Source organism: Tauraco erythrolophus, chromosome 1, assembly GCF_009769465.1.
Source record: "Tauraco erythrolophus isolate bTauEry1 chromosome 1, bTauEry1.pri, whole genome shotgun sequence".
Classification (NCBI taxonomy): Eukaryota; Metazoa; Chordata; class Aves; order Musophagiformes; family Musophagidae; genus Tauraco; species Tauraco erythrolophus.
The window spans coordinates 67664257-67685929 of record NC_141465.1 but is presented as its reverse complement, the minus strand read 5'-3'; the positions used below and the strand labels follow the sequence as shown (position 1 = coordinate 67685929).

The 21673-nt window shown below is 41.1% G+C and overlaps 1 protein-coding gene across 3 annotated transcripts in view; it reads right to left on the bottom strand.

Moving 5' to 3' along the window:
• Positions 1–21673, bottom strand: part of RASA3 (RAS p21 protein activator 3) — a 135220-nt gene that overhangs the window by 70051 nt on the left and 43496 nt on the right. For all 3 annotated transcript variants that reach the window (XM_086610699.1, XM_086610685.1, XM_086610693.1), the window contains exons 3-4: positions 13936–14039; positions 1334–1428 (exon numbers count right to left, since the gene is read on the bottom strand). In XM_086610699.1, coding sequence (XP_086466825.1) covers positions 1334–1428; positions 13936–14039 — 199 coding nt within the window. The remainder of the gene's footprint in view (positions 1–1333; positions 1429–13935; positions 14040–21673) is intronic.

Genomic DNA, 21673 nt, shown 5'->3' with positions numbered 1-21673 from the left:
TATTGTAACAAAATAAACAATGCAGAAGCTTATCCAAATATTGGCCTTCTTCAACTGATAAATTACAAAGGGAAAGTTTTCATATCCTGCAGGAAATAAACACTAAACCTATTGTTTTAAAGTCCCTGTCATAAGAGGTTTTGGGGTAAGAAGGGAGACCAAGATAAACAGAATAGACCTCAAAGTTAAAAGGCTGTTAAAAGCCTTTCCATTGCCATTGGCATTAAAATGCGGCACTAAAGAGGATCAATATTTTACAAGAGAATGTTCGAGACCAAACAGGCTGTCATGAGGCCTTCTTCACATCACGTGCACAACAGTGCATTATTTGTCTCTCCAAATAAACAGAAAACCTAACCATGAATGTACTTTCACATATGCTTCACTACACACCACCACACTACATGCTGAAATGAGCGTGCATCGTGTGTGTTATTTTCTGACCTGGTATGTGCAGACCTGCGTGCAGACTGAAAAGCCGAGACAGTATGTCCAGCCCTACCACCCAGTGGTATCTAAGCAGCATTTCCCCTTGCATTTACTGGAGACTGTTGCACAGGTCAGACATTCATGTCTGTAGCTTCCTAAGCAAAGACTGTGGTTCAAAAGTGACTTATAATATATACTTGTAATATACACTAACAGAGGAAAAAAACAAACAAAAAAACCCTGATTTATACTGACTCGAGATCCTGCTACATCATTTCAATTTATTACTTTGTTGTAATGACTGTTTTCACAAGTCTTAATATTGTAATAGAAAACAGAATCTGCTTCAAAAGAGGGTAAGTATAAAAGTCTCACTGTCTACCAAAATCTGCAAAGTACCAAACCCTAAATGGAACTGAAGTGATAGGATTACCAGCATTCCCACGGCTTGGAGCAGGGCCCAAACATCTGGCAAGAAGTGGTTTGTTCATCTGAGATGTACTTGTTGCCACTCCTGTGACGACCTGCCTACATAAGTATTTAAAATAGTACCTGCAGATACCATTTTCAAGCTGGCTCTGCTCCCTAAGAAATCAACAGTTATTTATAGGGCTTGGAAGTTATTTGATATTTGAGATAACCACAGCCCTCCTTGTATCAGTGACCCTGATAGTTCACATAGTTTTAATTATTTCTGTAGGCAGAATCTGGGCTCCATTGATTTATGCACACTCATAATTCACCCTACACACACACACACGTTGTGAATATTACCGAAACCTAAACCAAACTAAAGAGCTATGCTTCCTTCTCGTAGGGAAGCAACATCTCTGTCCTAGAGCCATGGAACCCATAAAGCTGCCATGACCCTGTTACAAATACTCCTTTGCCAAGACAATCTCACCTGTACTTCTGAATCAGCATCAACATGCTGGAGTTGGAACCAGGTGTCTCTGTTATGATACTTCTGCAGATCTTCTTTCTGTATAGCTACCTTTCCTGGAAATAAAACAAACCAGAAGCACAGTTTAAGACATGCTATAGCTCCCCCAAAGTACGTTTCCATCAAAATCAAGATTTAAAACAACGATTTAACGACTGTCCTATTCAAGAAAGGCTACAGAGCAAGGAAAGATTTCTTTAGGGTATACTTTACACAATACATAATTATTTATGATGAGCAGCTTTTTCCACTTCATATTGTGAAAGACTTTAAAATTCCTAACGTCGTACTCACCTAACAGACTGCGTCACTGGGCTCTGCATATGAGCTTGGAAGTATGTTTATAGTAAAAATACAATTATTACTTCTTTACATGACAATTAAACTTGTGGGAGGAAAAGTTCTAAAATTATTGGAAAGAGGGGGCTGTTTGTTTCTGATTTTTGAGGCAGATGTCTATAACAATCGCAAAAGAAAGTTCCATGCATTGGGTTATTGCTAACGATATTTTAGGATGAGGCTTTTCACTATATATTTTTGTAGAAGGGCAGCGACTAGAGATGTCAAGTCACAGCAGATTCTACAAATCTGCATTTTGAGGCCCTGTTGACCTACCTCCCTCATTCAAATCTTGGAGAGTTTGCATTCCAAAACCCGGAGCCATCCAAGTACTACTCCTGACTGTACAGAGGGGAAAAAAACCCTCCCAAAACAAAACACAACACAGAAGAGCTTTTGCCCCCTCACCTTTTTAACCCCCTCCTACCCCTAGGAAATTAGCTGTTTTGGTAGTTATAGCAACAGAAGCCAGTTCCATGCTGTGAACTAATGTATATGCACGCTAAGTGCTAATATATATGGAAAGCTGAAACTTTTACCTTGCCCGGTCCCTCTCAGGCATTATCTAAAGCATTCTCTGAGGGGCAATGAAACTCTTTCCAAGCATCTTTCTTTGTATATACAAAGCAGAGCATGGTATGCCTGAGGAGCACGTGATCCTCAGAAAGCAGCTTTGGGCTGGGTGGCTCCCCAGGCACCGAGCAAAGCAGCATGTTCAAAATGAAAGAATCCAGGACAGTCAAAGACATTCACGAGTCTTGAGAAAGCTGTTTTTTGGCAACTTGATTTGGTGGCAGACTTTCTCCACTACAGTGAGTTGCTCACACATAGTTTGTAACCACTGCTTTGCTACAGAAACACACACTTTCTTTAACCAAATCCTGCTAGATAAAATATATTGATGGACACAGTCTTAGTAGGAGAGAGATTTCCAAGGCTTCCCAAACCCATGCAGTTTGGACAGAGGCCAGCAATACAATACCATAGCAAATGTTCACAGAACATATTATCAAAAAAAAATCAAAACAAAAAGAAAAAAACCAAACAAATCTACATGATGGAAGACTATGAAAGTGGCAAACAAACTATTCTCCCTTCTGAAATCTAAAAGCTCTACTGAAGTCCCAGCACTAAATTATTACACTCTAGCATTCCCACAAATTTCAGCCCTTTCCTTTAGCTGTTGCTGGATGGCTCCACCCAGTCCTCCTGTTTGCTTGGCTGCTCCTCGTGCCCTGCTGCAGGGGCTGCTGCATTGTTCAGTCACCCTCAGGCTGCTTCTGGTGACAGTTTCCAGACTTTCAGTCCCAGTTTCTAAACTAAACTACTCTGCCATCCTTCCACAGGTTCCCTCCGCAGTATCCACCAGGGTTTCTGCTCTGGCTTCCACAGAGCTGCTGACCCACTGTTCCTTAGTCTTGCTCATCCTGCCCTCAGTGCTCTCCTCCCCCTACTTGTCCTTCAGAAATTACTAGATATCTCTTTTGGAAACACTGAACTAGAGATTAGCGAGGCAGATTCGTTACCAGACCCTTTATTGGATAAGCAGAGCAAGTGATTTCTCTGAAAAGCAATAATTAAATTACACAAACCTACAAAATAATATGTCTGAAAGGGTAAATAAGACATCTGAACTGTGCTGAACAGAGGACATAGGCTGCTGAGAATCTCTGTAACAATGGCTATGCACTTTAAAAGCTTCTACTTTTATTCTTCAACCACAGCACTTTGTGGGCAACCTAGTTTCTCTAAAACATTTTGAGAGAGTAATTTAAACGCGTGACCTTCGAATAATTGCTCTGGACCTCAATCGAAACTGTTTACTTTCACTGTTTGCTATCCTCGCTGTACCCTTTAATCTCTTGCAGAAATCCTCCACCCAACTGCAGTGTAGCATGCACTTCCCAAACACTGTGGCCCATATCTTTCAATCAGTCTCATTGACAGTCACCATCCTCCCAGAGAACGTCCTTGTGGAAAACGCAAGGACAATTTCACCAACATCTGCACCTTTACACAGCATAAATGGTGTTATCGCTGTCCCCTCTTTCAGCAGGGAGTTTCACTGCTCTCTACATCAAGGATGGCAAGATAACCCAGGTGGATCTGACCACACAGCCAGTACATAATTGCAGCACAATGTGTTTGGAGGCAACAGCACATGCCTCAAGCTCCAAGAGGGTTAACATGGTGCTACAACTGTTTTTATTAGGAAACTGTTTGAGCAGCACTGTTTGCTCTGCACACAAGTCTTATTAATGAGTGAAACTTAACTGACTGGTCTGGCTGGAATCCAGTTTTCACTCTGTACTGAATGATCCACAAAAGAGAAAAATCTACTAGAAAAAAACATGTGGGAGAGGAAAGGAAGAGTTAAAAAAGGGCCTACATTTTGGCTAGGCTAAACATATACAAAGGTATATTACTGATAGGGCAGATTGTTTCATCTGCCCCATTAAACAATTCTCTGCGTGCCGGAGCACCTTGTGCAATTCCCGTTTATAACTCTTCGCTGGTACCAGCCATGTCCGTACGCTCTCCCAACCCACACTCCTCCTCCTCACCACTAGATCCGTGTCTGGCGCGGCGCAGGTGCTGAGCACGGTCAGGTCCTGCCCTCCTCTATACAGCCACTGCTCTGCCACCAGCTGATTTACGTCTGACCTGGCTCAAGCTTCTGCCCTTGCCAGAACTGGGTTAAATCCAGGCCAATAACCACCAGCCGTTGGCACCTGTCATTCGACCTGACGCTGCACCATAAGGGCCCACAGCTCTCCTTGAGGAGACACGAGGGGCTGGAGAGGTTTACCACCACTCCTTTACAGGACACTTTCCTCTTTGTGGCTCTTCAGCAAGCTCTCAAACTTGAGCCCACTGTCCCATGCTCTTTCTCAAGACTTGGGTGGCTGCCAGGCAGCCAAAACTTGCACCCAAGGCAGCGCCACTCCTGCTGCGTCCCGCTGAGCCGCCCCGGGCTGCAGTCTGGGTCTCTGTAGGCTCTCAGACACCGTACAGGAGGAGGCAGGAAACAGCAAAACGCGCTGAACAGTTACAGGTGTAATTTCAAAACTTAGTTAAGTTACACTTTTTGAAGTTAGATTCTCAGCAATAAGACCAGCAATGATGAGGTAAAAGCATTCTTCTCGTCTGAACTGACTTCTTCCCTGAGTCTGACGTTCAGCAGGAGCTCAGGTTGGGGGAGGGCAGTGAAACCCCACACGCTCCTGTGTGCTTCTCACCCATGTGGCAGCAGTTTCCCTACGTGTCCCCAGTTCAGACTGAACAGATCTTTGCTGTCACATTTAAATCCTAAGCCCTGTGTTCAAAACAAAGATGCGACATGTCACACCAGACCCCTTCCTTCTGTGAATCTCTCTTCAGGGGAAAAAAAAAAATACCAACAACCTATTATTACAAACATGCAGCGAGTTTGCAGATGAGTGAAGTTACTACCTAAGGCCAGGATGGTCCTAAGGGTGCAAAATCCACTTTACGATCCCCAGTGCAAACTGATTTTAAGGCCTCCTACTTTCCCCACCCATGCACCCCTGTCCCTGCAGCCTGCCATACTGAAACTGTTGAGGAAACCAACCCAAACTGAAAAACACCAAACAATGGAAATAAACATTCTGCGGGAGGAGAAGGGAGGAAGAAAGAAGTTACAGGGGTTACACGTGGGTGTTGCTGGCATTTTTAAGGCACAGATCATTTCAACTGACCTGTTGTACTGCTTCCTCACTCAAGAGCCAAATTAATGCAGCGTGAAGATAGGAGATAGCAGAAGGTCAATAATCTGGGCACAGAGGCAGAAACGTGCAACAGAGATGGGTAAGGATTTCTGTCTACACCGCTTGGGAAAGCGCGTGTGGAAGCACCGTACCCTCAGTGCCCACCCCTCGCTGCAGTTTCAAAAGCTCTTCCCAGGTTAAGTCGATGCAGCCCATTAGTTTGTCCCTGGACCTGCCTGGACTTGTTAATTCAGGCTCTTAACATTTCCATACAAAGACTAACAAAGTTGACAATTTGGCTCAGGCATTCTCCATCCAGTCACAACTACCTTCTGTCTGAATTATGTGCTGGTGACAAAAAGATTAGGAACTAGTTTGAGGATTACATCTCATCTTTTAATAATCATTTGCCAGTTTGTAGAGTGTTTACCTCACAGCCGAGAGGTGCATATTTATGTCCAAGGCTAGATTAGTAGAAGATATATTCCTTTACTAAATAAATAAGTCAAGACAGCAGTAGGACAGGAGTTTGTAATTTTAAAAGCGCACAAGGCTCTACCTGAAAAATGATCCAAGTTATTCTATAGAACCCTAAAACCAGAGCATTTCAGGAGCTCTTGTATCTTCTCTAAGTTTTCTTTACCTTGGAATACTCGCACAGTGAAAACCACAAAACTTCACATATTGTTGTCACGTGAGCTGAAGCAATATAATGTAATATTTTAATACAACATCCTCCATTAACGCTGGACTGCAGCATAGTTAATTTACAGCAAAGGGTTAGGTCTGAGTCACATGTTAAAAGGCCCCACACACCCAATTAATTCAGTCTTCTCTCAGCAAAGACTACTTTGCCTCCTATGTGCTGCAATATTAGGCAGTAAGAGGACCTGGGAGCCAGTTCAGAAGTTGCTTCATGCTAGTATATTAAGTGCGCAGACACGATATCAGTGAATTCATTTAAAGTAACTGACATGAAGGTGCACAAGGAAATTCACTTTCAATAGCTGGAAAGACTAAGGACAAATCAGAATTACATTTTCATCAACATTTTAGGCTGTGAAAGCCTTATGAAACTTTAATTACCTTGAAGTCTCGAATGAAGAAGCACCACTACTGTTCCAGACTACCTGGAATTTTATAGTTACCTATATGAAAGGTTATTTGTCATCACGTAAAAGTACAGAAACTACAAGACAAAAAGGGCTAGATGCCTGCCTTGTTCAAGAACAGCACAAAGTCATTTACCCCTCCCATAACATGGAAAAAAGATTGAAACAAGCAATCTTGCTCGTTGAGGATTAGAAAGATAGGGATGAGAATTAGGGGCAACATAAGTCTTCAGAGCCTTATAAGCAGCAGAATGGCTCCCTCCTGGCCCCAGTGCAGTGCACCATGAACCACAAGCACTACTAGACCATCTGCTACCATGGGTAAGGATTAGTAGTGACAACAGCAGAACACCTCCAGCACAGCAGCGGTGCATCCTACACAGAGTACTGAGGTGTACTGTATTCATGTCTCCAGGGTTTTTTTTGTTTTTGAATAACTAGTCCAAATACAATAAGAATATCACTTATGAAACCGATTTTTCCCCTTTGTGGGATTTATCTTGGATAATAAGACAGAGAAAAGTAGGCTATGGATAAGACACAGCTTCTATCTTTAAAAGCAGCAAGCTGCAGCATTGCATGGACTATCCTCCATGAGGGTAGTTTTGCTGGCCACAATCCTAAAGATCTTGCCTGGCTTAAATCACAATTTCTATGCTCCCTTCTTGTTAAAACCAAAATAAAACCACAACAAAACCAAACCTACCCAACCACACCTCTGGTATCAATTCTCTGCCAGCTGGCCTCTGGGCCCTTGAAATGTCCATACACTTGAGAAAGATGGTATAGCCCATGGCTGGTTGCAATGGGAGAGCAGTCCTAAGATCTAGACTTGCAGTCATTGTTCTCTGCCTTACAGTAGGCACCAAGACCCTGAGCAGGTCGTCTGCACTCATCAACCATTTCCTTCATCTGCTCCATCACCAGTTCCTGCCAGGGACTGCCACCAGAAGCCACTGCTACTGCATTTTCCTCACAGTCCCAGCCTTTGCTTAGTTCAAGCGAGGCATAAACGAGAGACTGCTTAACATCTGCTATTGCTGAGCTAAGTCAAGTACTGCAGAAAGTACAGAAAGCCCAGCTCAAAACTATAGCAGTCAGAGGTAAGCTGGGAGGATGGAACTATGGTGATATTTCAAATACAGATAGTATTAACGCTGTCATTTGGTAAGGATGAAGGTTGCATAAAAGGACAGTAGAGGTTCTAGCACATTATGCTCAGTAGTTTTGTTTATATTATGTGTACTTGCAGGAGGAAAAAGGAAAAATACGTATTTTTGAAAGCTCAACTCTGTTTTCCTGCTTTTGTGACCATCTGTCATGTTAAAAGACATTGTGAGTGCATTCTAACAATTTATTAAATGCAAAAAGTATTTATTTTATGATTCTATGATTCTATTTTAGGCTTTCTGTGCAACTGTAGAGAATCTTCTCAGGATAATTCTAGTTTATAGCTTCTCAAGACTTGTCATTGTGGGGGGCAGAGTCGTCTGTTTCCTTTATTTCATTAGTAGCTATATTTATACCATACTGAGTAGCTATTACTCCCATGTCATCCAACAGTACATTACGGAAACAGAAAACCAAGTTGTCACTGTTGCATAAGCCACAGTCAGGGTGGAAGAAAGAGGAACACAATTTTTATTAAAATCTTGATCTCTTCTTTGTGTTGTGTTGGAAGATCTTTCCTCCATTTAGCTAGCAAGAAGCATAGTTTAACAGCGATGATTCTTTTTCAATTTTTCTTTTAAACCAATAAAATAATCAAAAGGTGATGCTTCAGCTACATTCGTCAACAATTACCTAATAACGGTAGATGGTTTGCTTGAATGTTTGGTAATAAATGGTGGCAACTCTACAAACACACCTCCTCAGCTTTGGAAGCAGTCATTAACAAAGGCACAATCATCTCAAACAACTTTCAATTCCAGCATGTTCTCATTCTGTGAGAGTGTCCGTGAGCTATGATTTGGTTTCATCTACTTTAGTCCAGAGCAGCTAAGTTAAATCACCTCCAAAAGCGTATTTGTTTTACTGCCTTACTTTGCTTCTTCAGCAGGACAACAGTTATAACCTGTCAGGATACAACAGTACAACAAGTTTCAATTGTTGCAGAACACACCTAGTAAACTCTATGAAGGTGATTTATAGCAGATTAAGTTATAGTAAGTGTAATTAACAGAATCACTTGCTCGTCTTCTCCCCGCTGCCCTTCTGCTCTTTCATTGAAGGGCTTAAGCATTTCACATCTGTGCTTTATTCGGTACCATTCCATCACCATCAGCTCAGCAACCAAGCCTCCTTCTCAGTCAGGAGCACCACAAACTTACAGAAGAAAGTTCTTACTCCCCAATGCAGTACCAAGGGCCAAGATGTGATACAGTAAATTTAATTCTTCCCCTTACAACTTCACAGGGGGTGCATTTTGTTCTTTCCAGGTTCTCCCTTAACACAGATGTTAGCAAGTCAGTTAGATGCATCTGTTACCAAAACAAATGAAGTGCTGGGGGGAGAGGGGGAAACAAACACGTGATTCGTCATTTAAGTTGTGGATAAATCGTTGTGTCCTTGTCACCTGAAGGGCGATATAACTCTTCTCTCAGTGCAGTGTTCAATAACTTGGTGTGGCACATTTCTTGATTTTTAACTGATTTATATATTCAAGGTTACAGCCTGGTAGTCTGAACTGTTCATTACACACCTAGGAGAATACCAGCTCAAGGCATACCATGGAGATGGTTTTCTTCACTAAATCTAGCTCAAATATTAAAGGGTGAGAAAAGCCTTCTGTCCCACTGTATTGGCACAGCTTGCCTCATTAAGCATTTCTAAAAAGCTGAAAACTAAATATCAAAACATAATCATTGAACATGTATTTACATTTGCCTTATTTAGCAGCACTATCATTCTAATATTCCATCTACTGCACCCAGCCAGAGATATCTTTTTCCCTGTTACTACCGGAGGGGTACCAAATTGACAGTTTGTCAAGTTAACCCCATCTCCTTAATGTTTTTCTTATTGTAACAACTAGATAGAAATAGATATCCCATGTATTATACAGAAACATGTTCCTTCAAATTGGCCTACTACTCCTATTTGATCATTTGGAAACAAACAAATCTAACTTTAACCTAAATTTACCATTACTTTCAGTAGTACATTTCCTACTCGAAGCATCTCAACATACTATGTAAATCAGTGTATGAACTCTAGGCAGTAACAGTCAAGACAAAACATCAATTAAAGACTAGTTTATTTCTGCAGTAACTGTATATTTGCTATATTTTATCAAAAAAAAAACAACCAACAAACCACCCAACAAATCATATTTCAGACCCATCGAGCTCTGCATTTTCTTAATTATATTTGTACTTCAACTGGCATCCAAGATTCTTCCAAGACAGCTGTTCAAGAGTTTTATCTGTTTAGCTAACATAAAAAAAATCCTACATGACTTAGCAAGTTATGATTAGGAAAATACAAGTGTAATAAACAAACATGCAAACTCAGAGATATCTTTATCTGCACAATCCTCCCATCCTGTATGCCAAAATACTACACTATGTTCCAAAACGTATCTGCTGCACATGTGTTCCAGTTTCTGAATTTGTTTGGTTCTCCTCGGAAGTTTCTGTCAGAGGGTTCAGGGGGTTCTTGTTTTTCGTTTTCTCGCCCCCACTCCTTCCGCTTTTGGTGGCTTGAGCATTCTCATCTGTCACACATTGAGTTGCGTTTCGGATGTTAAAGAATTTACCATCGCAAACTTGTACTCCATGTTTGAATAAATAAAAGCATGCCTACTCTGAGCTCCAGTCACCCAGGGAATCAATATTATAACATCAAGAGAAATTTCTGGCAATACTAAATAGGGATTCGAAAGGAATTCTGCTAGTCAATCATCTTCAAAACAATAGCTACTTGTCAAATTCTCACCATTTTGACACACATGCACTCTGTGTTCTCTCTCTGTCTCGAAACCCCCTCAAAACGAGCCAAACAAACAATGCAAACAGATGTCTTAAACACACCAGATCACACAGGAAACAGGCAAATTCACAAGCTCAGTAATATCTGAACTTAAAATTAGTCTCCCTGGATGGAAGACACAACCCCCAACTCCCTTCTCTGAGAAAGTTCATTCCTGAATGAGCACGGGTAACCACATTTTCTTCAGCAGAAGTGTCTCATGATGACATAATATAACAAGCAGTCTCTGTAATGCAAACAAAGGGCCTCTATTTGCAGAATTCAGCAGTTCAGTGGAAAAGAGCTTTTTCTAGCACTACTCTGACCAAGCTTTTTCAGTGGAGACCTCTTCCAAACCTCCTTCCTCAAGCCTCTTCAAGAAAAGGTCTCTTAAGACTGAGCTGAAGACACACATAGAACAGCTATTTCTTTTAAATCTTACAGACTTTGCTCCAATGAAAGAGTTCCCTTTCTCAAAAACACTCCACGGCTTAGCTTTGCTGCTGCTGACTCCTGTTCAGCAGAAACTACTGAAAATAACCACATGCAGTTACTCCAGAGCACTGTTCTCTTTCCAGAACATTTTCCTATTACAAGCAGAACTTACAGAGTCAGTATCAAAGTGACAGTAACTCTGGATTTCTTTCTTCTCTCCATTGCTATTTATCACACTTCCACATAGACACATAGAATCATAGAATGGTTTGGGTTGGAAGGGACCTCAAAGATCATCTAGTTCCAACCCCTCTGCCATGGGCAGGGAAACCCTCCACTACACCAGGTTGCCACTACACCATGTCAGTATTATATTGATAGTAGTGGAAAACAGATCCTATTGGTAGGAAATAACATATCAATCTGAACACAGTGACTTGGGTCTGGGCCTAAGAATGCATGCACTTAAACAGGTGAGTGGTTGCCACGTTAAACTAGAGCTTTGAGGCTGATAATACAAATCGTATATTTCCTCATCGTCCTCAGGTATATCCTGGGAAAAAGACACAACTGGAAGGCTGCACAGTGTGAGCAAGGGAAATTTGTGCAGAAAAATAATTCCAGAAGTTATGTTCACTAGCTATAGCAAGTGTGTACAAATGGGTGTCTACTGTCTTTAGCATCTCTGAGTTTTACAGTTGCTGAGGTGCTGTGGAGGTGGGGCAGTCTCTCAGGTGCGGGGAGGAAATCCCCAGGTGCCAGTCCAACTCCCTCCCAAAGCTGCATTCTGGTTAGCACTGTTGTTAGCAGCTTAGATATTCCTAGCATTAGAGGCTTGGATACAGCTACTGAGATGTCAATAAACTTCTCGGCCTTTCTCTACTGCATAGGAAGTCTGAAAATGTTCAAACCCAAATACATCACAGCCTCTCTTTCCTGCTACTATGATTTTGTTGTTTGGGTGGGGTTTTTTTGTGATTGTTTTTTAACAAAATTTGCTATTCCATCCGTGCTCAGTTGTTGAAAGCTTCATTTCAGGATTGTGGTAAAAATCTAGCCTTCAGAATGCTCCATTACTCAGAGGGTCATGGCTCCACTGTCATTTCTGCATGTAAGGATGTCTTCCATCTTTCTAGGAGGGAAATAAAGATAGGAAATGCTACAGTCATCTGGTTCAGCCTCCTCCTTCCCAGCCCTGGAACTGAGGCTATCTGGAACATCTTTGAAATGCTCTTCAAAATATGTCTGTGACAAGGAGGGAGTGGAACAGAGGAAAACTCAGACTACAACAGCTAATATGCATTGTAAAATCTCAATGTACACACGTAACACTGGAGTTTTGACTTAGTGCTACATTGTAACACACCAGTCTGCAGACTGATGGATTCTGCTACACACACAAAAGTCAATATTGCCGTTTCCTGAAGGGGTAGTGAAAAATAGAAATATGCTCAATTATTCGAGCATCCAAACAGAAGTGTCTCTGTATCTTTCTGCAAGTCCTTCTTTTCACAAACTGCTCTCGGTAGACAAGATTACTCTAGTGGCTCCTGAAGAATTCCTGTCCAATGTCAGAGCTTGATTATTAAAACAGGAACTTAGGAAACATGGAGAAAGGAAACAATCTGCACTTTTCTATCAGCAATTTCATGGGTCTGGCTTGCGTCAAGTGTTCAGAGACCCTTGTTCCAAGAAAGGGAGTAAAGTCCTGAGCAAGAAAAATCCCAGTCCACAGCCTGTTTATGGGTCACTGTAGCTGCAGAAAACTGGTGACACACTGGAGATCAGATGAGGCAATCTCAACAATGAAAAACTCACCATCATGAAAGGAGGTATTACTTTCACATTACAAGGGGAAACTAGAGAATAGAGAGACCAAAAAGCTTTCCACAAGCTCACTCAAAAAAAAAAAAAAAAAAATCACAAACTGACCCCTTCTCCTCCCAGGATGCTAGATTGCTAGATACTGTACACACATGAGCTCAGTTAGGGACAAAGAGAGTGACAACCCAGTTTCCCAGCTCTCATGTACAAGTAAAATAATAATTAAAGAAAAAGCTAGTGACTGTATGATAACACTAGTGTAACGTAAAGATACACAGGAAGAGATCTGCACCACCCCCCCATGCACTTTAACATAATGCATTTTACAGCACTATACAAACTACTGCTCAGCATCAGACAACTTCCTCGCTACAAGCTCTGTCAAGACATACACATCTCAAAGCTATAGTCATTTTATACTGGCATTAAAAAAACGGTAGTCATACGTGACTTATTTAAAAAGTAAGAGATGAAAAACTGAAAAAAATCTAAACAGTTAAAAAGACTTAAAGTGGAAACTGTTCCCCTCAGTAACGACTAGGCTCTTACAAGATCTTTACCCCTGGAGAGATAAATGGAGTGTCATGCAATTTGCTGCAGGTGAAATGCACAGTAAATAACATCTAGAGAAGTAGAGGTCTTGCCCATGTCACGCAGGCACTGGAAGTCTTACAGAGCTATTCTGTAGGCAACAGCTTGCTCTGATACTCTCTATAAAATTCTGTCATCATTGTACTATGGGTATCTATGACCAGTAGCTATTATTCTGCATGTCATTAAGGCAGTCACAGTTTGACAAAAGCATGCAGGTAAGTGTAGTGAGCCCCATGAAACTGCAAGACTAAAGGCCTTCCATTCAGGAAAAAAACAACGCAGTAACAAATGATGTTGTCAACATTTAAACAATGCTTTATTGCCTATTTCAGTTAAACCGCAATCTGCATTTACTATAACAGACAGCATTTATCGCCCAGTCTTTTTCTATAAAATGTAATACTGAAGGCATTTTTGTCACTCGACAAAAAAGGACAATACTGAGCAGTACTTACCACTGTCACTCCTATCAAGACCCAAACTCGTAAGACTACATAAGATCTAACAGCTAAAATTGAAGAGAAGTAAGCTATAAAGAAAACAATAATTCATGAACACATACCTATGATGGAATCCCTTCGAAAAACATCTCTGTCAAAAATATAAAATGACAGATGGCGAAAGGTCCGAGGAATTTCACAGTAAAAGTCTTCTCCATAGAAGGGGCTGGGTGAAAAAAAAAAAACACACAAACAAAACAACATACACAAACACACACACAAAAAATGAATAAATTAGTGTTGGTATCCTGGAGGAGACAGTGTATTTATACTTCACACCTAGAACGTCACTCTGGATTGTAACGGTTTTTCCCGCCCATGAACACACACCTTCAAGCACTGTTCCACTTTGACTCTTCCCAACTACCTTATATGCCCACAAACCAAGACTTCTTGATGTGCAAAAAAGAATAGATACTTCTTTCTATCTGGAAAACAAACGTCATTAAACAAAGAGGGCAGAGACCACATTATTTGTTAACATACAGTGCCTTGAAGGGTGGAGAGGGACCCCTGCTGCCAGATTAGGCTTGCAATAGACCATTACTACAGAGATCATAAAGCACACACATGAACAGGATGAGCAAAATACAGCATGGTTCATGGCATATATATATATGTGTGTGTGTATATACATATACACACACGCACACATTCTTTATTTATAAAAGGATTTTGTTTATTTAAAATAAAACGCCTACAGACATTGCTGCTTTTCTCATCCCCTGTAAAGTTTCTTATTTAAAGTCAGATTCAGTCAACCAATGGTAACTAAGCCTTGGAGCTGGCACGATGATTGTTACCTGATAGTGCTGTCTATCTGTCTCTTTTTGCTTACTGGAATTGTATAGAATAAGTTACTTTACAGTAAGACCAGATTTTTAAAAAATAAATACTATCTCAGCATGAAAAGTTCTTTAGAGACCTAAGGGGCTTTCTTCGGATCCTATAAATTTAAATAGAAAAAAACTCAGACACCTAACAGCAACCCTTTCAGTTTCTCTCTGTCCAATTATATGGTTAAGCATTTACTGCTAAGAACTATAAGTATATATCAACATTATTTATTCATTGACAGGTCTAGCATTTTACACAGGTTTTTCATCCCAAGTCACTCATGCTTCAGTAGATCTAAATGGGTGGATGCAATTTGAGTCATATGGACAAAGACAGCAAGCACTGCAAGATGTAGACTTAAAAATACATTCAATTCCAACAGGCCAAAAGCCAGCAGGTTTTTTTCTTCTCCTTTTAAACACAGACCTCCGTATTGTCTTGGCTAAGCACAAAAATGAGAGTCAGGATAGTCCTGTAGCTTTAATCATTATCAAAGGCTTTCCAGTCTTAGATATCCAAAAATTAGTAACAGTTCCTTGCATTAACTTTCATTTTCTCAGCATTTTGTCAGGAGAGGTCATTCCCTTGGCTTCTTTCTGGATGTTTTATACCATCATATACTCTTGCTTGCATTTCTGCCTACAGTAAAATCACTCCCCCAGAGAATTGCCACATTCCCTCAAATGACTAGCTGACAAATCTCACTCAAAACACACAGACAACATAAATTAACTAAGCACTCTGTGTTTGAAGGTCATGTGCCACATCAATTTCATGAAGTTCAGAAACATCGCTCAATATTCGGTAAGAACATTATTTAAATCACTACTCCACCAGCTAGGTGGAAAAACACATATTGGATAAACAAAAAAGCCCAAGATGTACCTATAGGTTAAACTTCTACCACTGAATCAGTTTCCTATTCCTTGAAATAAATGCATCATGCCATAAGTTATGGCAACCAACGTGAGCCCCACTCAGTCACCCCTGCTGTGAAGGCAGGGGAGAATATGTAACAGCTGGAAATGGCAGCTGGTTTGACTGTCCCAACTACCCCCTCTGACTCAGCACTCTTGGTTATGTCCTCTTACCCATTCTGCTCCGAGAGGTTTTACTTGGAATCAAGAATTCAGCAGCCACCGCTTCAGGCACAAAATACCTGAGTTCTTTGGTAAAAGCAGCTTCCACCAAACTGGGAACTATGTGACTGTCCCAGCAGCCATGCTTCTGCTGGCAGCCCTGAGGATTTCATTCTGTGCACATCACTTGGTGCAAGTTTTCACGCACAGGCTTAACCCCAGTGGGCTACACAAATGCATAAACATTGCCCAAGTATCCAGTGCATTATACATAGATTATTCATAGATTTTCTAGGTTGGAAAAGACCTTAGAGATCATCCAGTCCAACCATCCCTAATCTCCCATGCAAACACTTGCATCGTTCCAAGCCCCAATATCCTGTTCAGCCATAAAATTGTTCTTTCTGATGGAAGAACACAGCAGATGAATTTACTCACTAATGACCTTAGAATGAAATGATACTTAATGAACTGTGGATTATATACCCAATTCTCTATCAAGACTACGAGAGAAGCTTCAGCATACTGGAAGTCTAACGGCAATGTAAACACAAGTGAAACTCACGCTGAGCATACTTTAATTCAGCTCAGCTGACTCTGGGGGGAAAAGCAGGGAAGAGACAAAAACAGGGGCCTTTAGCAAGCCCCCTATTAATGTTTGGCACTGGTGGTGGTCAGGGGCAGAAAAGACCACACCACAGCAAAACAAACACAAGATTCAGAAAAGCAGAGTGGACAACAGGAAGCATCTAGTCCAATACATGGTATCAGAAGGAGACTGATTAACAGAAGAAACACTATGAAGGCTGACTTAGCCATGCAGGGACCACATCTGGTCACTACTTTTAGGCAGAAGGCTTATTAGCCTAAGCAGTGCCTGCTGGCTGGTGTTCTTCACAGATATGTTATTTACGGCCACTGTTAACAGAAGAGCAGCTTTGTTCTGCTCTTGGCTTTCCCTCTCCAAGATCTTGTACCCCTTGCGGATTCACAACCTCTCATCACTCAGGTAACACCCCTGAGGCACACTGCGTTCTTAATTAATACAAGCAAGCAGATTTCCAACACCAGTGCACTCACTCTGCACCAGATAATTAGCCAATGAAGTTTTAACTGTGAGGAAACACATCAAGATAAATCTGATATCCCCTTGCCTCAGTCACATGTAGCTCTGCAGAAACAGTATCTTCTTTCTGAAGGAATCAAAAGTAACCACACAAAGCTTCCACTTAAATGTGTGCTTTTCCTCCATGTATCTCTTCAGAACAGTACCCTCTTTGTTTCCCATTCAGACCTGAAGAGCAAGAGGTCGCAGCAGTCAAACCCCATGATTTATTTCCCAAGCTAACTTATCTTGAGCATGAGCCTCAGGGCTCCAGAATGGTTTTTCCAAAAGAACAGCTAAATCCCTCCTTCAGAGTTGTCTCTCTCCCAAAAGCCAGAATTAGTCTGATGGGGCTTCAGTGAGTACTTTTACTTTGACATAGCAATTAATAAAAAGCAGCAGCATCTGCCTACACAGCCCTCAGGAGTCTGACAAGGTCCTCCAAAACAAATACTAGAACCAGTCTGGCTGAAAACTTGGGAATCTTTCAGAACCAAGTGAGTTCAGATTGAACTTCAGGTTTTGAGTTAAGCTTTCCTTGTAGATTAACCAACCCTATGCTCAGCAGAAATTTTAATCATTCAAAGAGGAGGAGAAATAACGAGGGACCCTCCCCCAGTGTTGCAGCATAGGCTGCAGATCAGTATGGCCACAACACAAGGGCACGGACAAGACCAGTACTGTCGTTATTTCAGTGACTTGTGGACTTCAAAGAAGCAATGGGATTTAACTGCTGAGAGCAGGATCTTGCAAGGACAGAAAGAATGGACCTCCACTGTAAATGCAATTCAGCTCCTTCCAAGTTGAATATAAAAGCACCTTCAAATCCAGCTTCTTCAATAAAGACTACTAAATTTAAAACAGTTTTACTAACGCTGTTCTTAGTTTTGCTATCACAGCAACAATACCTGCACTGCTACTCTTCTCAACTATCATTTAGTGATGAAATGAGGCTTGTTCCTGAACCATTGTCTCTTTTTTTCCTGGCAGGATTAGAAATTACAAAGACCTGTAACAATTTTTAAATCCTTGCGCCAAGCTTTCAGGCACACAAGGGCCTGACTCTGTAGCCTTCCATTCCACATACTCTGACGTCACACCCCTTCTCATCTCTCTTCCAGTACATACCCATCACCTCGCTATGCTCTGGAGAAGGGAAGCTCTACCTCAGCAGTCCTTTTCTCAAGTCTTACTGCACAGCTTTTATACAGCCCCTGTTCCTGACACATACACTAACCGATCCCTCCTCAGGACACTTTGCCTAGGATGCTTCCACAGCTCTCGTGACAGAAGACACACGCAAAAAAGAGTCAAGTAAAAGCGTAAAGAATAGTGCAACGGCTTTGAATCTTCAGACATACTCTCTCCTCACCAAAAACTTTTTTGTTCTGAATGGTCATGGGAGCAGGAATACCAGGAAATCAAAACCAAAGAGTTCCCTCTAGATACTGTTTCACTCACATACAGCCATCCAACTTAGAGCTCTTCCCACTTTAAGGTATCCAGTTTTGAATCTCTTCTAACGCGTGTTTTGGCAATGGATGTTTTTTGAAGGTAGACAGGGAAGGAGAAGAGAAACAATTTACTGTGTGGATCAAGTGGAATGAAAGCAAATAAGGAAGAGAATCTTCATTTCAAACATGATGAATGAGAACTTTTTCCCCTAGAAAAGGTTCAAAACTTGTTCACTTTTATATGTTTTACTAAACTCCAGAGGCATTCTTGCAACTTTAAATCCATGCTTTCAGGTATCTACTGATATCATCGCAAATAATATTAACAGAGAGAAAGAGACTTCATAAAACCAATCTCAATGTAGAAACATTTCTTTAGTTTCACTTGTTCCTCAATACTTAGGATTTGCTGAAGCAGTTTTGTTTTTGTTTTGGCACCAGTACTTCAGTGGATGAAGTGAAAGAGTTGCATCATGAATAATAATGAAACCCCTCAAACCAGAATTCTTTGTGTATGGATTTTTTTTTTTAAACTGCTTTTGTGATTTAAAGTAAGGGACTATTAACATGCCACAGACAGCTCCACATCCTCCGACTATTTTAAACCGTTTAGAAATACTGGATTCATCCTGTTGCATGAACTGAAAACCAGAGTTCACATTGCCATGTGAGCTGGAAGCAAAATCAGTCTGTACAAAGGAGTACACTTGCTTGTTTCTACTACTAAGCTTTTTCTACAATACATTTTATACTATGCTTTGCAGCATATGTAAAGGGAGTGGGGTAGAGAAGGCTTATTCAAAGCAGATACAGCAAGCCAAATAAAATCTGAATACACTTCAGTCTCCTACTAGACACAGAGCTACAAACAATAGGGAAGTAAGCCAGGCTCTGTAAGAGCCGCAGTTGGCCAACGTCACAGTAGTTTCCTTACACAATTTATTAAAAGTATCTAGTATTACATCTGAAGCACAGATTTGACAGAGGACACGCAGCAGAAGTATACGGCACACGAGGCAACATCTAAATCCAAACATACCACTTATGCCCACTGTTAAGAGTACAGGCTGCAGTCTTCCAGGCACCCACCAAGCCTAAGCAAATTTTTCCTTGTGTCACTGTGCAGAGACATACAAACAGGCAGTGCTGTGTTATAGCCACAACCACACCTACTACACAGAGGAAAAAAAAAATAAAGTAGTGTGCATTTTCTCAACTCTATGCTCAGAAGAGACAGACAGACACACTAGCTATAGTTACCATCCTCACTTGACAGTTGCTGGTTTGGCTCAATGAGGCTTACAGGGATTATGATAACTTTAAGCAGCAGCCGTTTGGCCCCTAGTCACCTCCTAAAATATTCTGTAAGATGACACACACAAACAACAGAAGTCATATTACAGCTGCATTCACTTTTTTTTTTTAATCACTCAAAGCAGCCTACAACACCAACAATTGTTACTCACATGGGTGGCTTTTCATGTGGATAAACGCTCTCATTCATAAACCCTGCCTTGGGTCTCAAGGCTCACTTCAATTCTCCTCCTTCCATTAAGTCTTGCTTCCCTTCCTGGCGACCTTCCCAGTTGTATTACTTCCCTACACAAACATAGTCTTTGCCTTCAATAATAACCTTGACCAGGCTGAAGTTGCACCGTATCCATCGTATTCCTTTCCCTTAAAGGCTTGAGGTGTCTACAGAACTGAAGTCTATTGATACTAGGAATTCAAGCCACGGTTAGATTTAGTTGAATGCAGAAGATGGCAGGCCCTGGGACAGCCAGCACACCAAGGAGTGAGCTGGGAGCATGCAGCAGAGAAGCTACAGAACATGTACACAGCAGATCATGCTACAGCATCCAGCTCAAGGCCTCTTTACTTAAGGCCTCCTGTCGAGGAAAAGCTGTTATTTCAAGGAGGTAAGTTGGCAACGAAAGAATATGGAGTAGCTAATGGAACTACCTCAGACACAGCAGCTAATTTTGGCAACATTCCAACTAAGGGTAACAACTTTGTGTTTAAAATTTGAGAAGTGGCCTGCATCCAAGATGTTATCGGAACCCGAGAGAAGTTTCACTATGCAACCATGAACTCCAAATACAGGAAAATAAAGGGGTTCAAGCAACCCTAGAATTAAAAAAATAACAACATTAAATATAGCAGTATAGTTACTTAGAGAAAGTTGAGTGCTACTGATTGAATTTGTTACCTGATCTAGTACTAAAACAAAGACACAGCAATCTCTTGTTAAAGAGAACACAGCCTTAACTATGAATTTACACTACATTTCACTGTTCACTCACAAGCACACTGCAGACTTGTAGTCCTCACTGTTACCTTCACTGGAGACTAGCAAAAAAAAGACTCTGGGTGGAGAAAGTGTGTCTGGCTTCATTTGCTGTTTCATTCAGGCTTTGATCACTATGTTTAGCACGTGAAAAATTCCTCGGTGAAATAGCAGAGAACTAAATAATCACGGACTCAAGAAGCTTGGCTCATCTCTCTAAAGCACACAGTCAGCCATTTGATTCTTAATGTACGACAGTTTTTGCCTTTATTCATATCCTTGAAACAAATTTAGAGATGTCACATTCCTTCCATTCTTCACCTATGATTTGAGAAGCTGCCTTGATTTCCTGTTGCAGCTGACACTGCCCTTTAACTGAATGGAAACAGTTGATGCAAACAGCAAAGGCAGAGTCAGTCTTAATGCCAGCAAGCCAAGAAAGTTTATCTTCAGGGAAGATCCATAGCTAGGAACAAGTCCTGGATGGTAGAGGCTGAAGTTCCAAGCTACTCATGGGGAAACCAAGTACTTGGTTCAGCAAAGGAAATTAACAGGCAAAATTCTCGTCAGGCTGTCTACTTGCAGATGAGAACTAAAGAAAAGTTGTAGATCTGTGTATTTAAAAAAAAAAATAAATCATCAATTGTTCCCTAGGATATAAAATACATGAGTCCCTTCACGTACATCTCCACTAGGTTATATGGAATGGATCCAACTCTACTCAGTGCCTTTGTGGATGATTGTAACATAAATATTTAACAATAAATACAAAACAGAGAAGCATATTAAATCCTGGCTCTAACTGACCTCTTTCTCATATCTTATGACTCACACGTGACCCTCTTCGAATTTACTAAAAGCTTGTGCCAAGGAGTTTATGAAAACAGTGCTGCTTGAAGAGTTCAAGATTCTCTTCCTGGGAACCTGGAGAGCTTGCTCTGATGAACCCACGTGTTCACTGTGCTTATCCAAAGATCCCCAGAGAACTTGGATGACTCTGAACTGCCCCACATAAACAGTACTTTGGCATTGCTCTGT